General features: G+C 33.2%; 1 protein-coding gene across 1 annotated transcript in view; it reads left to right on the top strand.

Moving 5' to 3' along the window:
- The window catches only part of Cep97 (centrosomal protein 97kDa), an 84,466-nt gene that overhangs the window by 14,058 nt on the left and 50,395 nt on the right, over positions 1-20,013 (top strand). The window contains exon 5 of the mRNA XM_085827547.1: positions 5,873-5,974. Coding sequence (XP_085683673.1) covers positions 5,873-5,974 — 102 coding nt within the window. The remainder of the gene's footprint in view (positions 1-5,872; positions 5,975-20,013) is intronic.

Genomic DNA, 20,013 nt, shown 5'->3' with positions numbered 1-20,013 from the left:
CAAAATTATAAACCGTATAAAAATGTTTATACCTTCAAAATAAAAATTCCTAGAACTAACATTTATTAACATTTTTTATGTGTATAATGTATGCTGTCGCCAACAAAGTTTGCTTGGTGAGATTTGCGCCGGCAAAATGGAAAAGTACCCTTTTTTTAAAGTTTTGTATTTAAGTTGAAATTGATGTATTAACTTCAAATTACTCAAGTTTTCACCCAGAAATTTCCCAAGTTCTATTGCAAATTGTACAAGTTTCATATTAGGTGTAAAATATACTGTGATTGCTAATTGCTTTAAATTTCTTTTACACTTCCTTAATTATTTCTGCTTTAATTTGTATTAAAAATGAGAATTATGCAAATATTAATGGAAATGTTTAATTCTTCAGTGATTAAAAAAAGAGGAACTTTTGAAAGTTTCTAGAAATGAAGTATTTTATCTAGTTCTCCGCTGTTATTTCTGTAGTTCATGGACTGTGTTTTAAGTAGCCACTACTCTAATAACTAATGGTATTTTTCACATTTTCTAAAATGACTTGTCATCATAGTTACCTATTTCAGTGACTATAATTATATATAGTTAATGTTTAAAATGTTATTAATGTTGCGGACTATTTAAATGTCTGCACAATTTCTACATTTTATGTTTACACTTTCCTTGCACTAGTGACGTTTTATAGTTGATAATAAATTAATGACAATGGGTGTGATGTTACTAGAAACTCTCTGCTTCTTTATATCTTCCTCTTTAACACTCTGGCTGGGCTGACACATGTGCCCTCCTTCCAATGCATTGCCCATTTACTGCCTCACAGAGGTGTGCGTTGCTTTCCTTAAACGTCATCTTAATACCTTAAGCATATATTCAGCATAAAGAAATAGTTAGAAATTCAGAGCTTAAATTCAGCCAGAGCCCAATGAAACTTGTCACTGGTGCTCAGTCATTGTGTGAAATTGTTATTCCTGCAGAAATCCCGAAAAGATGAGTTTCAAGGCAAAATTTCAATAAGTTATTATTTAATTTTGTGTCATTAATTTTTATTTTTTTATATACCGCTTTACATTTTATTCAGTTTTAATTGTTAATTATTTACTATTTGATTCACTTTTTTAACTGTGTTACTTTGTGTTCGAGCAGTTCTAATTTTAGGAATTTAGTCTTGCAGGAAGTTAGATTAAAAATATGGTTATGATTTTCAATCGTAGCAACTTCTCCTTTTCTGCTATCACATAGTGCTTTCACTTGCAATGCAAAAATTATAAAAATGCATGAATTGAACAGAATGAATAATTTAGATTAGTGTAAAATGGTTGATAAACTTCATAAATAATTTGTTTTTTGAAATATTTAAAATGAGGAAGCTGTACTTAAACCTTTGGAAGTCGGAGATTTGATGCCTGTAAGAAGTTAAAAAAAAAAGACAAGTTTTTCATACCTTATGTTTCCCCCCTTTCAAGAAATCCCTTGTTGTTTGCATGCAATAGTGATTCTTTTAGGTAATTTGATTCATTCTGAAAGAGATGCTCACCTTCACAAAAGGAAAAGAAATGTAGAGATTATTGTGTAAACTGCTAGATGATTTTCTTTATGGAGGGAAATTTAAAGGTGGAGTTTATATTTCCATTATGAAAATGTCATTCTATTTCTCCATATTATAGCACACAGTTTTTTTTTTTTTTTTTTTTTTTTTTTTTTTTTAAGTGTACGAGATTTTAAATAATGATTTTAATTTGTCATACCAAATTAAGTGCCATTCTAAAATGATAAGAAAAATTAATTCTATTATTTTTAAAGTTATGTTATAAAATTACCCTATTTGTTATTTTATAGATATTTTTATTTTTTTATACGTATTTAGTCAATTACTTTAGTCGATCTAATTGTTTTTTTTCAATGCATCCGAAATTTTTTTCATACATTTCATGAACTCATTTTCTGAAGTTTACAATCATTCATAGCTTTGCAAACAAAGAAACATCATGTACATGTTGCAGTAAACAAAAATTTTATTTACTGTCATATTTCCTTGTACTGTTTAACTTATTTTGCTATATATTTTATTGAAACATTATTTACTGTCATATTTCCTTGTACTGTTTAACTTGTTTTGCTATATATTTTATTGACACATTATTTACTGTCATATTTAACATACTTCTTTTTATTTGGGAAGTGACTATGTTATGCCTTTAACATTTTCTTTCATTAATTTTTAGAGGTATGAATGTAATAGATTTTGTAATTTTTAAAAGTATTTATCCATTAATGTGGGTAATAAAAAATTAAATTTTATAGACTTCAAATATATGCAGAATACAAAACAGGTCATTGGATAGAAAGATATAAATCACACTAAAATAAAAATACTGCCATATAATCAAAGATATCAAATAGGCATTTTAACTACAGCTTAAAACTGTGTTAGGGAAATTCCTATTAATGATAAAGTTTGTGTGTACAAACTTTTAATTACATATTAATTATTTTGTAACTCATAATATCGGCATCCATTATCCAAGAAATATCTCAGGTGTCTTTTCTGAAGAACGAAAAAATTATGAAAAAGAATAAGAAAGAATAAGGGAGGAAAATGAGACTCGCCAGTGTATATCATGCAAAGGTATTTCTGTCTTGCATCATATTATAGCTTCAGCTAAAATGATGGTAACAGGAAAGATTGATGGATAACAGATTGACAGTAACAGGAAAAAGCATCTTTGTCAGCAAATAATGATGATTTGGCTTATGTTCCACAAACTATCACAATTTTTAAGAAAAAGTTTCAGAGAAAAATGCAATTAGAAATTTTTGATAAGATGTTTCACCTAAACCAGGGTTTTTTAAACTGTGGGTCACGACCACCTTGGGGGTCGCGGGACCTGCGGCAGGGGGTTGCCAAATAGTTTAGCAGTTTTGATAAACTGCTAAAATAAACTGCTTATTATAATAATTTTACAATGACCAAATATTTTTACACAATGTATCTGAAAATAGATCGACACATTCTTTTTATAATATAAACATTCATTTTCCTTGCTTTGCACGTGACGCTGTCATTTTGTGTGTTACTTATTTAAAATTTTCACTTTGTTCTATGTCTTAAAATTAATTAATGACCTAAAACTGCAATAATATATTACAGTAGAAGTGAAAAAAAATTAACAGTTTCACTCGTGCATGTGTCGGATATGCGCAATACTTATGGGGTCCCACAAAATTTTTGTAAATATTGTGGGGTCCTGGGGGTCGCAAAAAAATCTCGGATAAAAAGGTAGTCTTGACTGAAAAAAGTTTAAGAAACCCTGACATAGACCACTTAGCAACACGAAATATCACTTGAATGCGAGTCTTAAAAAAAATGATACTTTCCCAAACACTCGACTAATATTGTCATAACAATAGATAAGTTGGAACTGAAGCAGAATAATGGCCTTGTGAGTCATAGATGCAAAATAAGAGGGTGGGAGGAATGGTGCCTACAATATTCTGGGATGTTGTCTTCATATGTGTATAACTAAAAAAGAATAATAAAGTGGAATGTGAACCATTTAGCAGCGTATCCTACTGGTACCATTGCTCCATAATCAGAAATTTATGGTTAAATTTTTTTTTGTGGTGCACCATTGTGATTTGGTTTCCATCACTTGGGAAGCATTTCAGTATGTATTTTTCAAGAGACCATTTAAAAAAGACATGTAAATGAGAGACTATGGGATTTTAGATCAGATGTGATATAAATTTTAGCTATAGAATTTTAAAATTACTACTGATATAAATTTAATTTTATTACTTGACATTTACTTTCTTTAAATTATTGTCTGTATTTTTGAAAAGCTAAAGTAATTTAAAATGGTAAGCATTTTAACTAATTTTCAGCATAAAAATAAGAATTACCATACTTTTATTTCAATTATCAATCTTGAATAATTAACTCTTTCATTCATAAAAATTTTAATGTAGATGGAGTTTTAATTTCTTAAAAAATCTTTGAATATTGTTTGATATGCTGTTAAATTTTGAATCTTAGGCAAAGCGCCATGGTTCTTGAAAAGTTTTGTCATTTATGTTGTGACAAATAGACTTTCAGATACTATGCATTCCACTAAGTATGTCAACTCTTTGCATTGTATTTGAAAAGAAGGTGAGATAAGTTCCTTATTTTTATCTTTATCCTTACTATTTAAATATTCATTCTAAAATCTACTTTCAGTCCATTGTACGTACGTTCATTGCTCTCTCAACTTTAGATTGCTACTACATTTTACATATTTCTGAAATCTATAACAAGCAAACAACTTCTAAGTCATCACACTTAAGTCTCAGTGTACACTGAACAGACAGTTTTCATAGCATCATAGTTTACATAGTCACATAGTTTCATAGCTCATTACATAGTTTCAAGCTTACATAGTCTTTAAAGCTGTATGTATCTAGATTTCAGTTTTCTTCATCTCTCATACAGATTAAGTTAGGTTAATTTTGTATTATAAGCACATAAGAACTATCTGTCTTGACTAACTAACTATGACTCAGTGGAGGGTTTTTTTAAAGGTAAATGGCTCGTATTCACATTACACTTGAGGAAAATTGTGAAAACCAGCCAATGCAGCCAGCCTGTTCACCAGGAATGGAGCTGATTATCAAACTTTGTGTATTTCGTGGCCACTGGGGGGAGGGGGGTCATATCTGATATAGTTGCAGTTTCACCATCATTTTTCCTTAATTAACTTTAACCAATTTTGGATTTGAAAATTAAACTTTGGAGTAAAATCAGTTGTATAAGTTTAAGATATGCACTATCTTCATGTCCTTCCATTTGTATATCCATATGTATGTCTTTCAGGATGGAAATGAGATATCAGGTTTTTCATGAAGGTAAATCAATAAAATTATTTCCTTTGAAAATATGTTCCTGCTTTTTTTAATCTTTAAAAGAAAATGAAAATGTAGTCAACTACTAGAAAGAATGTGTCTCAGGATAAAAAATATTTATAATGAATAGCTTTTTGTTTTAAATTAAACATCTTCTTAACATAGTATTGCAAATAGGATTTTAATTTGCTACTTTGACTAACTAGGTAAATGATGTGGATACTGATGCATTCACTTATAAAGGTTTTATCTTGGCAAGCACTGACCAATCTGCATGTGTTCCAGTAGGTTTGTGTATACTAGGGAGAAAAGTAGAATTTGTTGTTAAACTGCCTAAGTTAAATCTGAAGATGCTTAGATTTTTATTTCAATAATTTAATTAGTTATTTATTTTTTAGAAGATAGCACTAAAATGCTGTTTTTAAATTTGAGCATATGATAAAATGGTGAGGAAAAAGAAATGATTGAAACAACCACCAGTTTCAGTGCCACCATCTAAAAAATAACTAAACGCGGTAGATCGCATACTGCATAATTACACGTTATTGTATAGTATCTGCTTCTGATTTCTAATGATAAGCTGTTTAAAGAAAATTAGTTTATTTATTTTTAGCAAAGAATCACATCATGTCAAAATTCAAGCAAGTACATTTTGCTCTACTAAAGTATAAAGCACCCATAATGTCATAGCTCTTACATACTGAATCTTCTTCAAATAATCATGTTCTGTACATTTTAGACTATTGTCAGAATTGGGTGGATAATGCAATAGTAACAGATTATGTACGTATATATATATATAGAGAGAGAGAGAAAGAAATCAATCAATATTAAAAAATGTTTAATTTGAAAATATAAATATTGTGCAAAATTAGGGGGAGAAATTGAATATAAATTTTCTAAAAGTGGCAAGCTGTCTAATAGTTATTTCTTGTAAATATATTTTTTTTCTGTATTTACATATTTCTAATTATACGATATATTTTCCCATCTCTTGCAGAGTATTCAAAATTTGCAGTTTTCTCATGCTTTGCTTCATCTTGACCTGTCAAGAAATAATATTAATTGTTTAAGTGACATTTCAGCCTTAGTGAAGCTTAAGGTATTAAAGATGTATTTTTCAATTTTTTATATGTAGTTCTGAAAATTCAGTATTTAATTTATCTATGTAATATTTTTTAAACTAGAAGAAAATTCTTGAAACGCTTTTTAACAGCTCATCATTTTTTAACAGTATGTTAGTGTTTTTGTTCACTTACAGGAATAGAAGCTGTTGCATGTTTGAGCTGTAATATGTAGTATGCTGTTGTTGTTGCAAACATAAGTTATTTCATTTATCTTCCATATTAAAAAAAATGCATTGTTGATATATATATGTATAACTCTTGAGAAAAGAATTCTTAAAATTAAATTTTTTAGAAAACAAAGAGATGAATCTGTGCAAATGCGGCACCCATCAAAGGGTTGGTTCACTTTACCCATATAAATTTAATACATATTATATACAAAAGTTTTACAGATTCTAATAACTGTATTGCCTATAGCCAATTTAAACCTTTCGATATCAAAACTGTAGGAGGAAAAAGAAGAGGAACTAAAAATATTAAGTATTTTTCAGCTTTTAACGTATTACAACTTCAAAATAACTTTGACAAATTACTTAACACTGCCTTTTTCTCCAAAAATAGTTTAAAACTGCTCCATACCTTTAATAATAAAATTTTGCTTCAAATTCAAAATTACTTCCAAAATAATTACGAGAGACTTCAAAATACAGTCAAAAGTCGTTAATTCGGACACCCATAATCCGGAATGATCTATAATCTGGACCTCAAAGCTAAAAACTTTCTGCGCATGCGCCGCGTTGACGCGTGCGCAAAAGACCTTTTACGTGTACACATATGCGTGTGTGCAAGTGCAGTATACATTTTCGCGTGCGTGTTTTATGTATAACGGACGGAATAAGCTAAAATTATCATCTATTTCAGTTAATGTTGATGATTGTGTTGTTCCTTAATTTTCGAATTGGATCCGGCTTATTATTTTTTGCAGATTGTAAGAGCAATACTAAAGTAAACTTTCGATTATATCAAATAGAATTTTCGATGCTGGAGCTCCCAAAAGATCTACAAAACGAAAGTATGTTTCGATGTCCATCAAACAAAAAGTGGAATTGCTGCAAAAAATGGATAAAGACATGAAGAAGGTGACAGAGAGGTTAGTGAAAACGAAAAAATTTCGATTGACAAGTTAGTCGGTATTCTCGGCACAGCAATTACGGGACTTGAACAGCGGAACTTCGTAACTGAACAAGAAATTATGTCTGTTTATAGAATTAAAGAGAAAGTATTATCACATAAAACGAAGCAACTTAAACAACTTACATTGAAAGAAATGTTTAATAAAGTAAACAAATAAATATTAAGCCTTTTTTTTTTTTTTTTGTAAATTTTGATACCCTTTAGATCATAATTGTTCTTTATTTCATAAATTACGGTTTCATATTTTTTATTTTAGAATTTCTTCATGCCATCTTACGAGATTTAAACTGATGATCTATAATCCGGAAAAATCGATAATACGGAATCGCCGAAGTCCCGACGAGTCCAGATTAACGACTTTTGACTGTATAAAAGAATTAAAGTATTAATTTTTGTTAATGTAAATTAGCAGATAGCAAAATAATATCTAATAAAGTTTACTGCAAATTTAACTTTCTTCAGCTCATTTATGATAGAATAATTTTAGTAAAATCTTCAGATCTCATCAGCATCTATTCCCAGCCTTCAATTACAAAGCAGTGCTGTATTTTCCATATGCTAAAACTTTAAGCAAATCTCTAATTATCCATGATGATTTAGATTCTGATACTGTGTGATATTGAAATTTACATGAAAATCTTCTTTTTGTTGATAAGCACCGTGGTCATACAGGGAATATGAATATAACTAAAGACCTGAAATTAAGAAAGCTTATGGAATTTGGCATCAAATTTAAACCTGTCTACAAATTTCTTATAAAGTATTGTCTCAGCATGACAGAAAAAGAGTTAAATGAATTTATTGTTCAAATCTGCAAAAACTAATCTTCCTACTTATACATTTTTAGAATTAAAAGCTTCTGTTTCCAATAATATCAAAAATATACTTTCTCAGTTTAAATTACCCTTTTCCCTCAACAGGATTGAAATTAAAGTTTTTGAGCTTAAGCAAAGCTTTACTATCACTAAAGTAGACAAAGCTAGTAACAATTTCAGTATTGTTAAAAAAATATGGCCTGCTAAATTTCATAACCTACAGTAGGATGAATTCCATCATTTCTTCAGTTGTCAACAAGCTCCGAAGGCTTAGAATTTCAGTTAGTATAGACTGCAAAAAATTTTCTTATCTGAATGCCTTACCTAAATTTCATAAAAATACTAGTCAAATTCTGTTTTATTGCTAATGGCAGTAGACGATAATTTTGCTCTCAAACTTACAGTTATTTATAAGATTATACAGTTATTTTGGAAACTGTTAATGAAAAACATCATTACAATTAGATTATTAATAATATCATTCCATTCTATTTGCACTTAAAATTTGTACATATATCTTCCATTAACAGAAATCTATAACAATCTTTTAGTTCTTCCTAAGCTTTTTCTTGAAATTTTTACATTTATTACAGAAGAAAATTGGAAAATCCACCTTAATTATGCACAATTTAATAACTATATTTAATTTTTTATTACAAAAACATTAAACTTTATGACACAAGAAGATGATTCAAATTTAAGACAATAAAATTAATTCACATGGCTTCTAACATTTTGAAAAAATAAAGTATTAAATAATTTACATTCAAATTAGAATAAAAAAAATATTTGTACTGAAGTTAATTACTTTCAAGAGATCTTCCTTTTCATCAGTTCATTAATAGTGAATAAAATTCCAAAATTTTATGTTAACCTTTCTCTGAAAAAAAAAAGGGAGGGCATTCACTATGAAATTTAATATCTTGTTTTATTATATGATATGATTACATTATTTGAAACCTTAAAAAGGATAATAAGCAGGATAACCAAAATTAGAAACTTGTTTATGTGAAAATAATTCTTTGTGTCCAGTTTCTGCATTATGATTATTTCTCTAACCTTTTATTAACAAGCTGTTTTATTTTCAAAGACTCATCAGAGCTAAAGTGGAGCGAAGACTTTTGACTTTATTTTCTTACTATCTTTGATTTTTGTAACTTTTGCCAGCATGTTGATATAATTGTATTTCTGTTTTACCACCATTTTGTTTAGCTTTGCCAAACTTCATCTAAACTTTTTTCACAATAGTCACAAAATAATTGTTTCTAAAAATTTACCAGTCTTCTGTTTTTACGCCAAATTTCATGCCAATGATACTTTAATGACCCCCTTGGCACAGTAGAATGTTGGCATTGTTAGAAGTACAACGTTATTAAGCCTCTGGTAATTTTACACTTTAAATTATTCAAACCAGAAATGGTAAATTTGTTCTTTTGGTGCCACGTTTTGAGTCTGAATTCTAAAATTGCCGCATCATTTTATAATCGCATGGCATTTTGAGTTTTACACTACTGTTGCTCAATTAAAGCAAATTGAGTAAGTTTTTTTTTTTTTTTTTTTTCCTTTTGAATCTTTTTAGGAGTTTTACCACACCATTTGCAATTACAGTGTGTTAAAATAAAAGTTTTTCACCTGTGTTATTCAACTAAAATTGCAGTTTTTTTAGGTAATTTTATCAGGTTCAGTGTTCCGTCTAACCTTCTTCGGGAACATGCAAGGACCTGACTCGGAACAGAGAGCTTACTAAAGCTATGTTCAACAATTGTGGGAAGTAGACAGGGTACACAAGAAGGGTATACAAAACCCTTTATTTTTCTCTATTTACAATAACTTCCGTACGTCGGAAATACACAGACCCGCTACTTGGGGTCAAAATGTAAAAGTATAAAAATAAAACTAAACTCTAATTTAACTTTAAAATAATAAACGTGGAAGATTGGCCTTATATTAACAGGAAGCGTATGTAGTACAGAGAACTGTGAACACTACAATATGTTTAAAAATTATCAAGAGGATTAAAACCTCTGGCCTGGATGGCAACCAGCAACTGAGTAAACTTCTAAGGTAAGCGGCCTGCTTCGACTAACTGCTTCCTCTCTCTTGCTTGGCAAAAAGCCACAACTTAAATACTTGGCGTTCGCCAGACAAACTTTGCATAAATACTTTAACGCTTATAATTCTGGCCGGAAGTAGAAAATAAGAAGTGATAGTAAAGATTTAAAATAAAATAAATGTTAGTAAAACTTAAGATCCTTACATACTTCCCGCCAGAGTTAATTAGTTTGAAACTGAGGTCTAAAACGACCTTGTTGAAAACTTTTAGCTCTAGAATCTAACGCGTGGCCAACCTTTTAAAAACACAACTTCGCTAGAAACTAGAAAATTTAAAAGAAAGAAATTTGTTACAAAAGCAGCTCCAAGGTATACAACAATTTTTTTTTCCATCTGTACTGCATCTACACAGGAGCTTTTATTCAGTTCTGGTTCCTTCCAGAGATCTGGAAGGAAAACTAGTTTAATGAAATGTTACACAATGAAATGGCAAGTAACATGTATAATTATATTTCTCTTAACATTCTTATTTCATTCATGACTATTTTAATTATCTCTCCCCGTGCTCTCTGACATGTGTTGTAAAAGAACACCAAACACGAATGTGTTTATGTCTATGTGTTCAACACTTCCTCCTACAATCAAAACATTAACGTGTTAAAATTCAACATACCAAGACCTCGTAACACACCCCAATTTCAACTCTAAACCCTGAGGTACTATTCTGAAAGTGGCTAACTCTGAAGTGTAGCGTCAGAGAGTAGAGTCAGTTAGTAGTACATTGTTAACTTCTATTCTTTTCAAAGCAAGTGCCAATTCTTTCTACATTGAAATAATACATTTCAAAAAGTCTTTCAGACTAAAACTTCTTTCTTGCCAGAATGTTTTAAATAATATTTATACAATAACTTTTTACAATATTTAAGTCTTTACACAACGCTATTATACATAAACTTTAGTTTTACGCGCGAGTAATTGAAAAACATAATACCAAAATCGGTAACAACTCATTTCTCGCCCTTTTGGCGATAAAGGTAGACCTCGCATGAGGTAAAACTTCTTGAAATCTGCCACTTGCAGTAAGAATGAAAGATTAACTTAAGTTTGCAAAGTAACATAAAATTTTACTTATCTTTGTGATATTCGGACATTCTTTTCTGGGCCCAGTCCTGAAAGGTCGTGCAGATTGTTGTTTGATTTATCCTCCTTCTTGTACGGGCTCGCCCTTCAGTGCCTTCCTCTAGATGCTTTCTTTTTTCTCCAGTTCGGTCACCCTTGAATACCTTCTTTTTCGCTTCTGCCTGTGGTCTTGGTCGTTTGATGGCAGCTGGTCTTGGCGGAACCGGGAAACTTCTTTCGTGTTCCTGCTTGGACCTCGTTGCTGGCCGTTCAAATTTTCCTTGTAATTCCTCCGTCGCTGGTGGCCCTTCCGCAGTTCGGCGACATTTGCTGCGGAGAGTCCTGTCGGATGAGTAGATCTTCCGTTTTAGAGCCGGGTTATAGTTGCCGTCATTTCTCCTGGTTCTCTTTGCATACGTCGTCCTTCTCCCTTCTTCATTCTGGGGGTGATCGTGAGCTCTCTTTTCTGGACGGTGGAACGGCTTCTTTTTCTTGCTACCTTCAATTTTTCCGCGGGGAAACTTTCTTTTCACTTGCTCCTGCCTCTTAATGGCTTGCCCTTGTACTTGTCGTTTTTCCATCTCTGGAGCTTGTGCCTGCGGTGTCTGCCGTGCCGGATCCTGCAAAAGATCTTGGAAAATTTTCATTTTATTACGATCATAGTAGGGTTTGATTTGATCAATGTTTGCGGAGCAGGTTTCAACATTTCTAGCTTTTAACACTACTACAACGTGAGTTATTTTTTCTATGACATATGGTCCTTCAAATCGTGGAAAAAATTTGGCAGTTTTATCTTCTGGTGCTGAAGAAAGTGAATGCTTAATTTTTAAAACTTCATCCCCTACTTTATAAGTTTCTCCCCGTCGTTTCAAGTCATAATAGAGTTTCTGATTTCTCTGTGCTACTTCAGTATTCTTCTTTCCTTCCTTAATTAGTTTTTCTATATCACCCATTTTAAATTCTGGGGCTCTTTGTTGCACATAAAATAATTTATCTAACGGCGTTATAATCTTTCTGCCTAAAAATAACTCAGCAGGAGTTTTGCCCGTTGTATCATGTTTTGCGGTCCTAAGGGCGAAAGTAAATTCATTGACATAGTTATCCCAGCTTTTATGAAAATTTTTAACATAACTACGGATAATTTTCACTATATTTCTATTGACCCGTTCCGCTATATTTGATTGCAGCCGATACGGGACCATTTTTAAATGACGTATGCCCAGTTTTTGGCACGTCTTCAAATATTTTACTTACAAATTGAGGACCATTATCCGATATAACTTTTAGGGGCGCCTCGTATTTTAAAATATATTTATTTAAAATATATTTATTTAAAATAGAATCAGTAACTAATTTCGCGGAGGCTCGTTTTAAGGGAACAATTTCGGTCCATTTACTAAAATGATCAACCATAACAAGGAGATAGCGACTTTTATTTAACTGACTTTTTGGGAAGGGGCCCAATAAATCGATGCCAATTATTTCATTTGGAAATTCGGATTTAATACTATTTAGAAACCCGGCCGGGCGGAAATTAATATAATTAACTGATGACATGTTGGGCAGGACTGGACATACGCCCTTGTTAACTTTTGCAGTCCAGGAAAATAGACTGCCTCGCGTACACGTTGGATAGTTTTTCGAATACCAGCATGAGAAGCTAAAGGGCTGTCATGGAGCTCCTGCAGGATATTTAATCTAAGACTAGCTGGGATAACAGGTCGAAATTCGTTGTTGGAATTCGTAGTTTTTGTATAAAATAATAGACCATCTATTAGTTCGTAATGGGCCGCCCTATTTCTTATCGCCACAATATCTTGGTGGCTAAAATTTTCAGGATCCTTTAAATACTCATAAATGCTTCCAAACTCAGGATCTTTACCCAGTTCGGTTATTACAGTTTCTCGGGAATTTATTGTACATGCTGTGAGCATTGCCACCTTTACAGTATTACCTTGTTCATCTATTTTAATTCTTGATAGGGCATCTGCTACGATATTTTCCTTTCCGGGGGTATGCTTGATTACCAGATTATATTCTTGTAGCTTGAGTGCCCATCTTATTAACCTTGGGGATAAGTTTTTCCCTGAGTACAATCTAGTTACCGCAGCATGATCAGAGTACACTGTTATTGGGGCCTTTCCAAAATAGACTCGGAACTTTTGCACTGCTAACAGAACTGCAAGTGCCTCTCTCTCGGTCGCGGAATAGTTTCTTTATGTTTGATTTAAAGTTCGGCTAAAAAATGCCACGGGCTGCTGATTTTGCGAAAGTACCGCTCCTACCGCATAATCCGAAGCATCCGCTGAAATTTCTAAATTCTCATCCTTTTCAGGAAATTTCAACACAGGGGCTTGCGTTAATGCTTGTTTTAATTTTTCGAAAGCACTATTGGCTTCGGCCGTCCAAGAGAATCTTGCCTTTTTCCTTTTTAATTTTAACAATGGCTCAGCGATAGCTGCAAAATCTTTTATAAAGGACCTATAGTATGAACAAAGTCCTAGAAAAGAAGAGAGCTTCTTCGCCGTGTTTGGAGTCGGATACTTTTGTACAGCAATTATTTTTGATTCGTCTGTCTCTATTCCTTTCTGAGATATTTTGTAACCTAAATATTTTAATTCAGGGGCTGCAAATTTGCACTTTTCGACATTAACTTTTAGACCGGCCTCATTTAATAAAGAAAACACCTGTCTTAAATCCTGTACATGTTGGTCGAGATTATCACTAGTAATAATAATATCGTCTAAATAGATAAATGTGGACTTTCCAAGAACAGGTCTTAACACAATGTCCATACATCGCTGAAATGTTGCCGGGGCCCCTGAAAGGCCAAACAGCATACGCAAAAATGCATAAGTGCCAGACTTGGTTATAAAAGCAGTCTTAGACACGTCCTCAGGCCTAACCCCTATTTGAAAATAACCAGTCGTTAAATCTAAAGTCGTAATATATTTGGTGGATGTTATGTTCCTTAGAATTTCTTCAATTATAGGTAACGGATATACCGTATATTTAGTTATGGAGTTTAATTTACGGTAATCGATTGCGAATCTCCACCTTTTTGGATGTGTCAAAGGACAATCATTATTTTTCATACATAAAACCACCGGGCTAGCATAACTACTTGAGATGGGCGTTATGATCTTTTTACGTAGCATATCGGTGATATGCCATTCTATAATTTTTTCCTTATTCTTATCATACCGGTATGCTTTGTGGCGAACTGGCATTGAATCTCCGGTTACTATGGTTAGTAACCTGAGTAAATCCTGGAATATCACTAAATAACGAAGCAAATTCACTTACCACTTGTCGGATTCTTCCTTGCTCGTCATTAGGCAGGTGGTCAAGATTTAACATCGGCGGTTCAGCCTTTTCTGTACGAACTGGTTTCATTGTCAGCTTAAGGGACGCTTCATTAAAATCCAGTGTTGCTTGTGCGTCTGAAAGAAAATCTATTCCTAAGATTATATGTGCTAGCAGATTCTTTACTATAAAAAACATCACCTTTACTTGTTCGTCCTTTATACGGATGTATAATGGTAATTTACCTATGCACTTACATAGTTCTCCTTGCGCCGCTAACACTGTCGTATTATCCGAATTATATATGCGGTATTTCGGAAAATACTTCCTAAAAAAATCTTCTGCCACACAGGAACGCTGCGCGCCTGTATCCAGGAGTGCGGTGGCTGGGATATTATTCACCAACACTTCAATCTTCAGAAGAGTCAAATTTTTCACCATTACTGTATTTAACTTGAAGGAAGAGGGGTTTTCTTGGCCTTCAGATTTCCGCGCCCTCTCGTCAGCAGAAATCCGTTTTAGTTTAAATCCTTTTTCGTTTCCGTGCTTTCCTTCTTTTTCCACTGGCCTTGAGACTATTTTCCTGGATTGCTATTGAACTGTCGAAGTTCGCCTGCTGTTTTTGAATGCTCGGGTTTCCTTGCGCAGTGATTCGCTTTGCTTCCGTAGCCGTGTGTTTGAGTTTGCTGTAGTCTTGGCGCAGCAAATTGGTTTCGCTGTTGATATTGGCGTCTTCTTTCGATGTCCGCCATTCTTCTACTTTCAAACTGGATTGCTAGCTCAAATAAGTTTTCCAGTGTAGTCGGATTTCTTAATTCAATAAAGTCTTGCACTTGGGGCAGTAACCTCGGCAAAATCACTTGAATTATCTCAGGATCCGGGCGGTTTCCATACAAGAGTTTGAAGACGTGAATTTTTCTTAAAATAAAGCTTGAGAGGTTTTCGATTCTTTGTTGATATATACTAAAAAGTTCCGTTTCTAATTTCGCACGATCCCTTACAACAGGGAAGGCTTTTACTAGGGCAGTCTTCAAATTCTCGTAAGTATAGGTGGGACTTCCTGCTTGACCCAAGAGACTTCTGCCTATACATTTGAACCAGTTAAGCGCTTGGCCCCTCAAAGCGCTGGTAGCTAAGGTAACTTTTTGAAATTCGTGCACGGGTAAGAGCATGAAGTGGTCATCCAATTTTTCCAAAAAACTGGTTACCGGTGAGTTTCCATTAAATGTTGCTTCTGGTTTCATCGAAGCACGCATGGTCTGGACGATGTAACCAAATCCTTCCAGGGCGGCAGCTGGCATTTCTGGATTCTGAGCCGCTTCTGCATGCAGCACAGGTTCTTCTTGAAACTCGGCCATGGTTATTCTTCTTCGTTGGGCGCCACTATCAGGTTCAATGTTCCGTCTAACCTTCTTCGGGAACATGCAAGGACCTGACTCGGAACAGAGAACTTACTAAAGCTATGTTCAACAATTGTGGGAAGTAGACAGGATACACAAGAAGGGTATACAAAACCCTTTATTTTTCTCTATTTACAATAACTTCCGTACTTCGGAAATACATAGACCCGCTACTTGGGGTCAAAACGTAAAAGTATAAAAATAAAACTAAACTCTAATTTAACTTTAAAATAATAAACATGGAAGATTGGCCTTATATTAACAAGAAGCGTATGTAGTACAGAGAACTGTGAACACTACAATACGTTTAAAAATTATCAAGAGGATTAAAACCTCTGGCCTGGACGGCAACCAGCAACTGAGTAAACTTCTAAGGTAAGCGGCCTGCTTCGACTAACTGCTTCCTCTCTCTCGCTTGGCAAAAAGCCACAACTTAAATACTTGGCGTTCGCCAGACAAACTTTGCATAAATACTTTAACGCTTATAATTCTGGCCGGAAGTAGAAAATAAGAAGTGATAGTAAAGATTTAAAATAAAATAAACGTTAGTAAAACTTAAGATCCTTACAATTTTAGCAAAAATGCCTAATTTCACTACGTGAAAAATTATAAAGTCAGTTAGGTTTATTAGGATAATTTGATTGTATGTTTGTACTGATTTTGTATTTTCATTGTTTTAAACATTTTTGAGAACTGAATTTGCATTGAGATGTATTCTTGGCTCTTTGAGTTGGGGTGTAAGTATTTTTGTTAAAGGACTTTAAGATTATTTTTATTTAAAAAAAAAAAAATTTGTTTTTGTATTGAAATGGTCAAGAAGGATAAAGTGCATTCAGTACCCTTTAATTGTTCAGATTTTAATGTTTTAAATAATTACCCCCTGATGAGTTTATTCAAGTTACTAAAATATGAATAATTAATGTGCATATTTCAGTTTCACTTTTTCAGTTAAAATTTACCTAATTTAAGTTGCTTAATATTGTGTCTAATTTAAGTTGCTAATAAATGTGTCTTGCTAATAATAAATGTGTCTTACTAATTTTGCTAATAAATGCTAATAAATAAATGTGTTTTACTAAGCTAATTTAAGTTGCTAATAAATGTGTCTTAAAATTTTCAGGGTAGTATAATCATTATTATTAAAAAAAAATTAGTATTCTTTCGTAAAATTTTATTTTTTACTTCCTTGTACAAAGTAAAAAGGAAGTATTGTAATCACGAAAAGTTTCAGGCAGCATATTTCAATGAAAATATCCAATTTGACTGCTATCGAATGCAATTTAATGATGTTTTTGCGTGATATCTGTATGTAAGAACAGAATAAAAGACTCTTTTCCTCCAAAAAAATTATGAAACTGCTTTAAAATGAATTCTGAAGAGAATTTTTCATGGCGTCTGTACGAACGTACTTACGTATGTATGTATCTCACATAACTCAAAAACGAGTAGCTCAGAACGTTGAAATTTTCTATGTAGGACTGCTATAACATGTAGATGTGCACCTCTTATTTTGGTTGCAATCAGCCGCACCAAACGTATATAAATATATTTATATATACCGGGTGGTCTTAATTAAACTGACAGTGCTCACAGTGTTCTGTAGCGCAATCTATTTGCGAGAATGACGCCACATTTTGTAGGAAGATTAAACAAGATGGGACGAAGGATTGCGTGAAAAAACAAATTAGTTCCAAAAGTCATCGCTAGGGGAATATTTGCCGCTGTGTAATAGAAAATAGAGTGTTAACAAATGCCAATTAGTACGGAATAAAATTACCTTTTATTATGCACATTTTCTGATTTAGTTGAAGTGCAATATGGCAACACTTTTAAAAAAGCGTAAAATCTACATAAACACCGATAAAGTCTCGTGATGTGTAATATCACATACACTGAGCAGAAGAAGAAGTTCTGTATTCAAATTTCACATTACATCCATTCGCACAGTGCCAGCTGCTTGGGTTTTAAAAGGCAACGTGTTACGTTTCGAATCAATCGGATTGAAAGTTTATGTGCAATGTCTTCTTCTTTAGTCGAGCGTGTGTTACTGGTCAAATTCTTTTACTTCAACCAGTGCAACGCATCAGCCGCTCTTCGTGCTAATAGAACGCACAAAAAAATGTGTAAAGGTAACAGTCCTGTATCAGTTAATGGGCTAAAAGCAATGGTTGCGACGTTCAAGAAAACAGGTTCTCTGAAGGTTCAGTTAAGCAGAGGACGAAAACCTGTACCACAGGATACAATCGAAGCAGTTGCCACGGCGATTGTCGACAGAGGACCAGACAATATTGCTGCCACCTCTGGTGCTCGTGGAGTAGCTCGAAATATGGATGTGCCTTACAATACGGTATGGAAAAATCTTACGAAAGATTATCAACTTCTATCCGTACAAGATCAGCCGTGTACAGGAGATACTGTACCCTGACCATGATAAGCGATTGACTTTCGCTCTCACCTTTCTTGCCAGAATGAAGGTGGATGATGCTTGGCCATAGAAAATCTTATGGGGACACAAGGCTCACTTTTACCTGAATGGAACTGTGAATACCCAGAACTGCCGAATTTGGGATGACAAATCACCACATGCAGTCACAGCAATTCCCTTACATTCACCAAATGTGTGGGTTCACAGCGGAATTTATCGTAGGTCCATTCTTCTATGAGAACATTACCCCGACAGGACCGGAAACCTGTTCTGTTACCGGAGAGAAATATTGCCACTTGTTGAACAGCTTTGTCATTCCGGCACTTCAGCAAAGACAATGCCTGGGGAAAATCATTTTCATGCAAGATGGAGCCCCTCCACACGTTGCTGTACGGGTGCAACAGATGCTACGACAGAAATTCACAACAGAAAGAGTCATTAGCTGCTACTTTCCAACTGCATGGTCACCTCGGTCGCCTGATCTTACCCCATGCGACTTCTGGCTATGGGGTTACCTTAAGTCCAAGGTCTATCAAGGAGTGGTTCAGGACCTGACTGTGTTGAAGCATAACGTATCACGGACTGTATGGAAGATTCCCGCAGACATGTTACTTTCTGCTGTTGTGCATACTGTGCACAGAATGCAATATGTGGTACACAGCAACGGCACCCACATTGAACCTCATTTGAATGCAAAATAAAAGGTAATTTCCGTATTAACTTGCATTTGTTAACACTCTATTTTCTATTACACAGCGCCAAATATTCCCCTAGCGATGACTTTTGGAACTAATTTGTTTTTTCATGGAATCCTTTGTCCCCCGTCTTGTTTAATCTTTCTACAAAATGTGGCGTCATTCTCGCAAATAGATCGCGCTACAGAACACTGTGAGCACTGTCAGTTTAATTATGGCCACCCGTTATATCCACTCTGTTACCCGGCTCAGTGATCTCAATTTCTTTACTATTATATGTTTGTAAATTGTGCATTTTTTGCTTTAAAAATGATTGAATTATATTGTTCTTGTCTTCCGGTTAAGATTTTTATGCCTTTCGTAAGTCTGTATGCAATATTTTTAGAATTATCAACAATTTTAAAGTTTAAGTGCCACTAAGCCTAATAATTTTTTTGATGGCAGCCATTGCTTGTTTGCATTTGAAACTGCAGAATTGTGGATAATGCCTTCATTTATTATTGCAAATGAAAACATGCTTAATTCTTTCTGGAATTTTTTCGAGGAAATAAGTGTTTAACATTTAACTGAATAAACTGATTTTTTAAGAACTGAATTAATTGAATGCGAAATACTCAATCGTCTGTGAAAAACATTTTCTTTTTTGTTTTGTTTGCTTAATTTCTTTTATACATCGTTCTAGCTTTGTTATAGTATTTGAATAGAACATGAGGCAATGATTAGATAATTTTTTAAATGATATAAATTTTGTGCATAATGAGTTATAATATGAACGAAATATAATACTGTTAAGTGAGCCTAGTGCCAGAGTGTCACTATGGTAAACAAATAGAGTGAATTTTAAAGAATGCATTTATTCTTGGTTTATGCGCTGTCAGCGAAGTAGATTTAATTCAATCCAATAAGTTTAAATGAAGTGCAAGAAAAAATGCGTATAATTTAATATTCGGTACAAGGAAGTCATGTGGTGTACACACCAGATTTTTTTTTTATTTTCAACTTAATTTAAAAAGAAATATAAATTCTGTAGTTTTCACTCAATGCAGTTGCAAAATAATTTGCATATAA

Source organism: Stegodyphus dumicola, chromosome 12, assembly GCF_044657685.1.
Source record: "Stegodyphus dumicola isolate Sdum_Otavi_A_Nest chromosome 12, ASM4465768v1".
Taxonomy (NCBI): domain Eukaryota; kingdom Metazoa; phylum Arthropoda; class Arachnida; order Araneae; family Eresidae; genus Stegodyphus; species Stegodyphus dumicola.
This window is presented reverse-complemented; position numbering and strand designations above follow the sequence as displayed.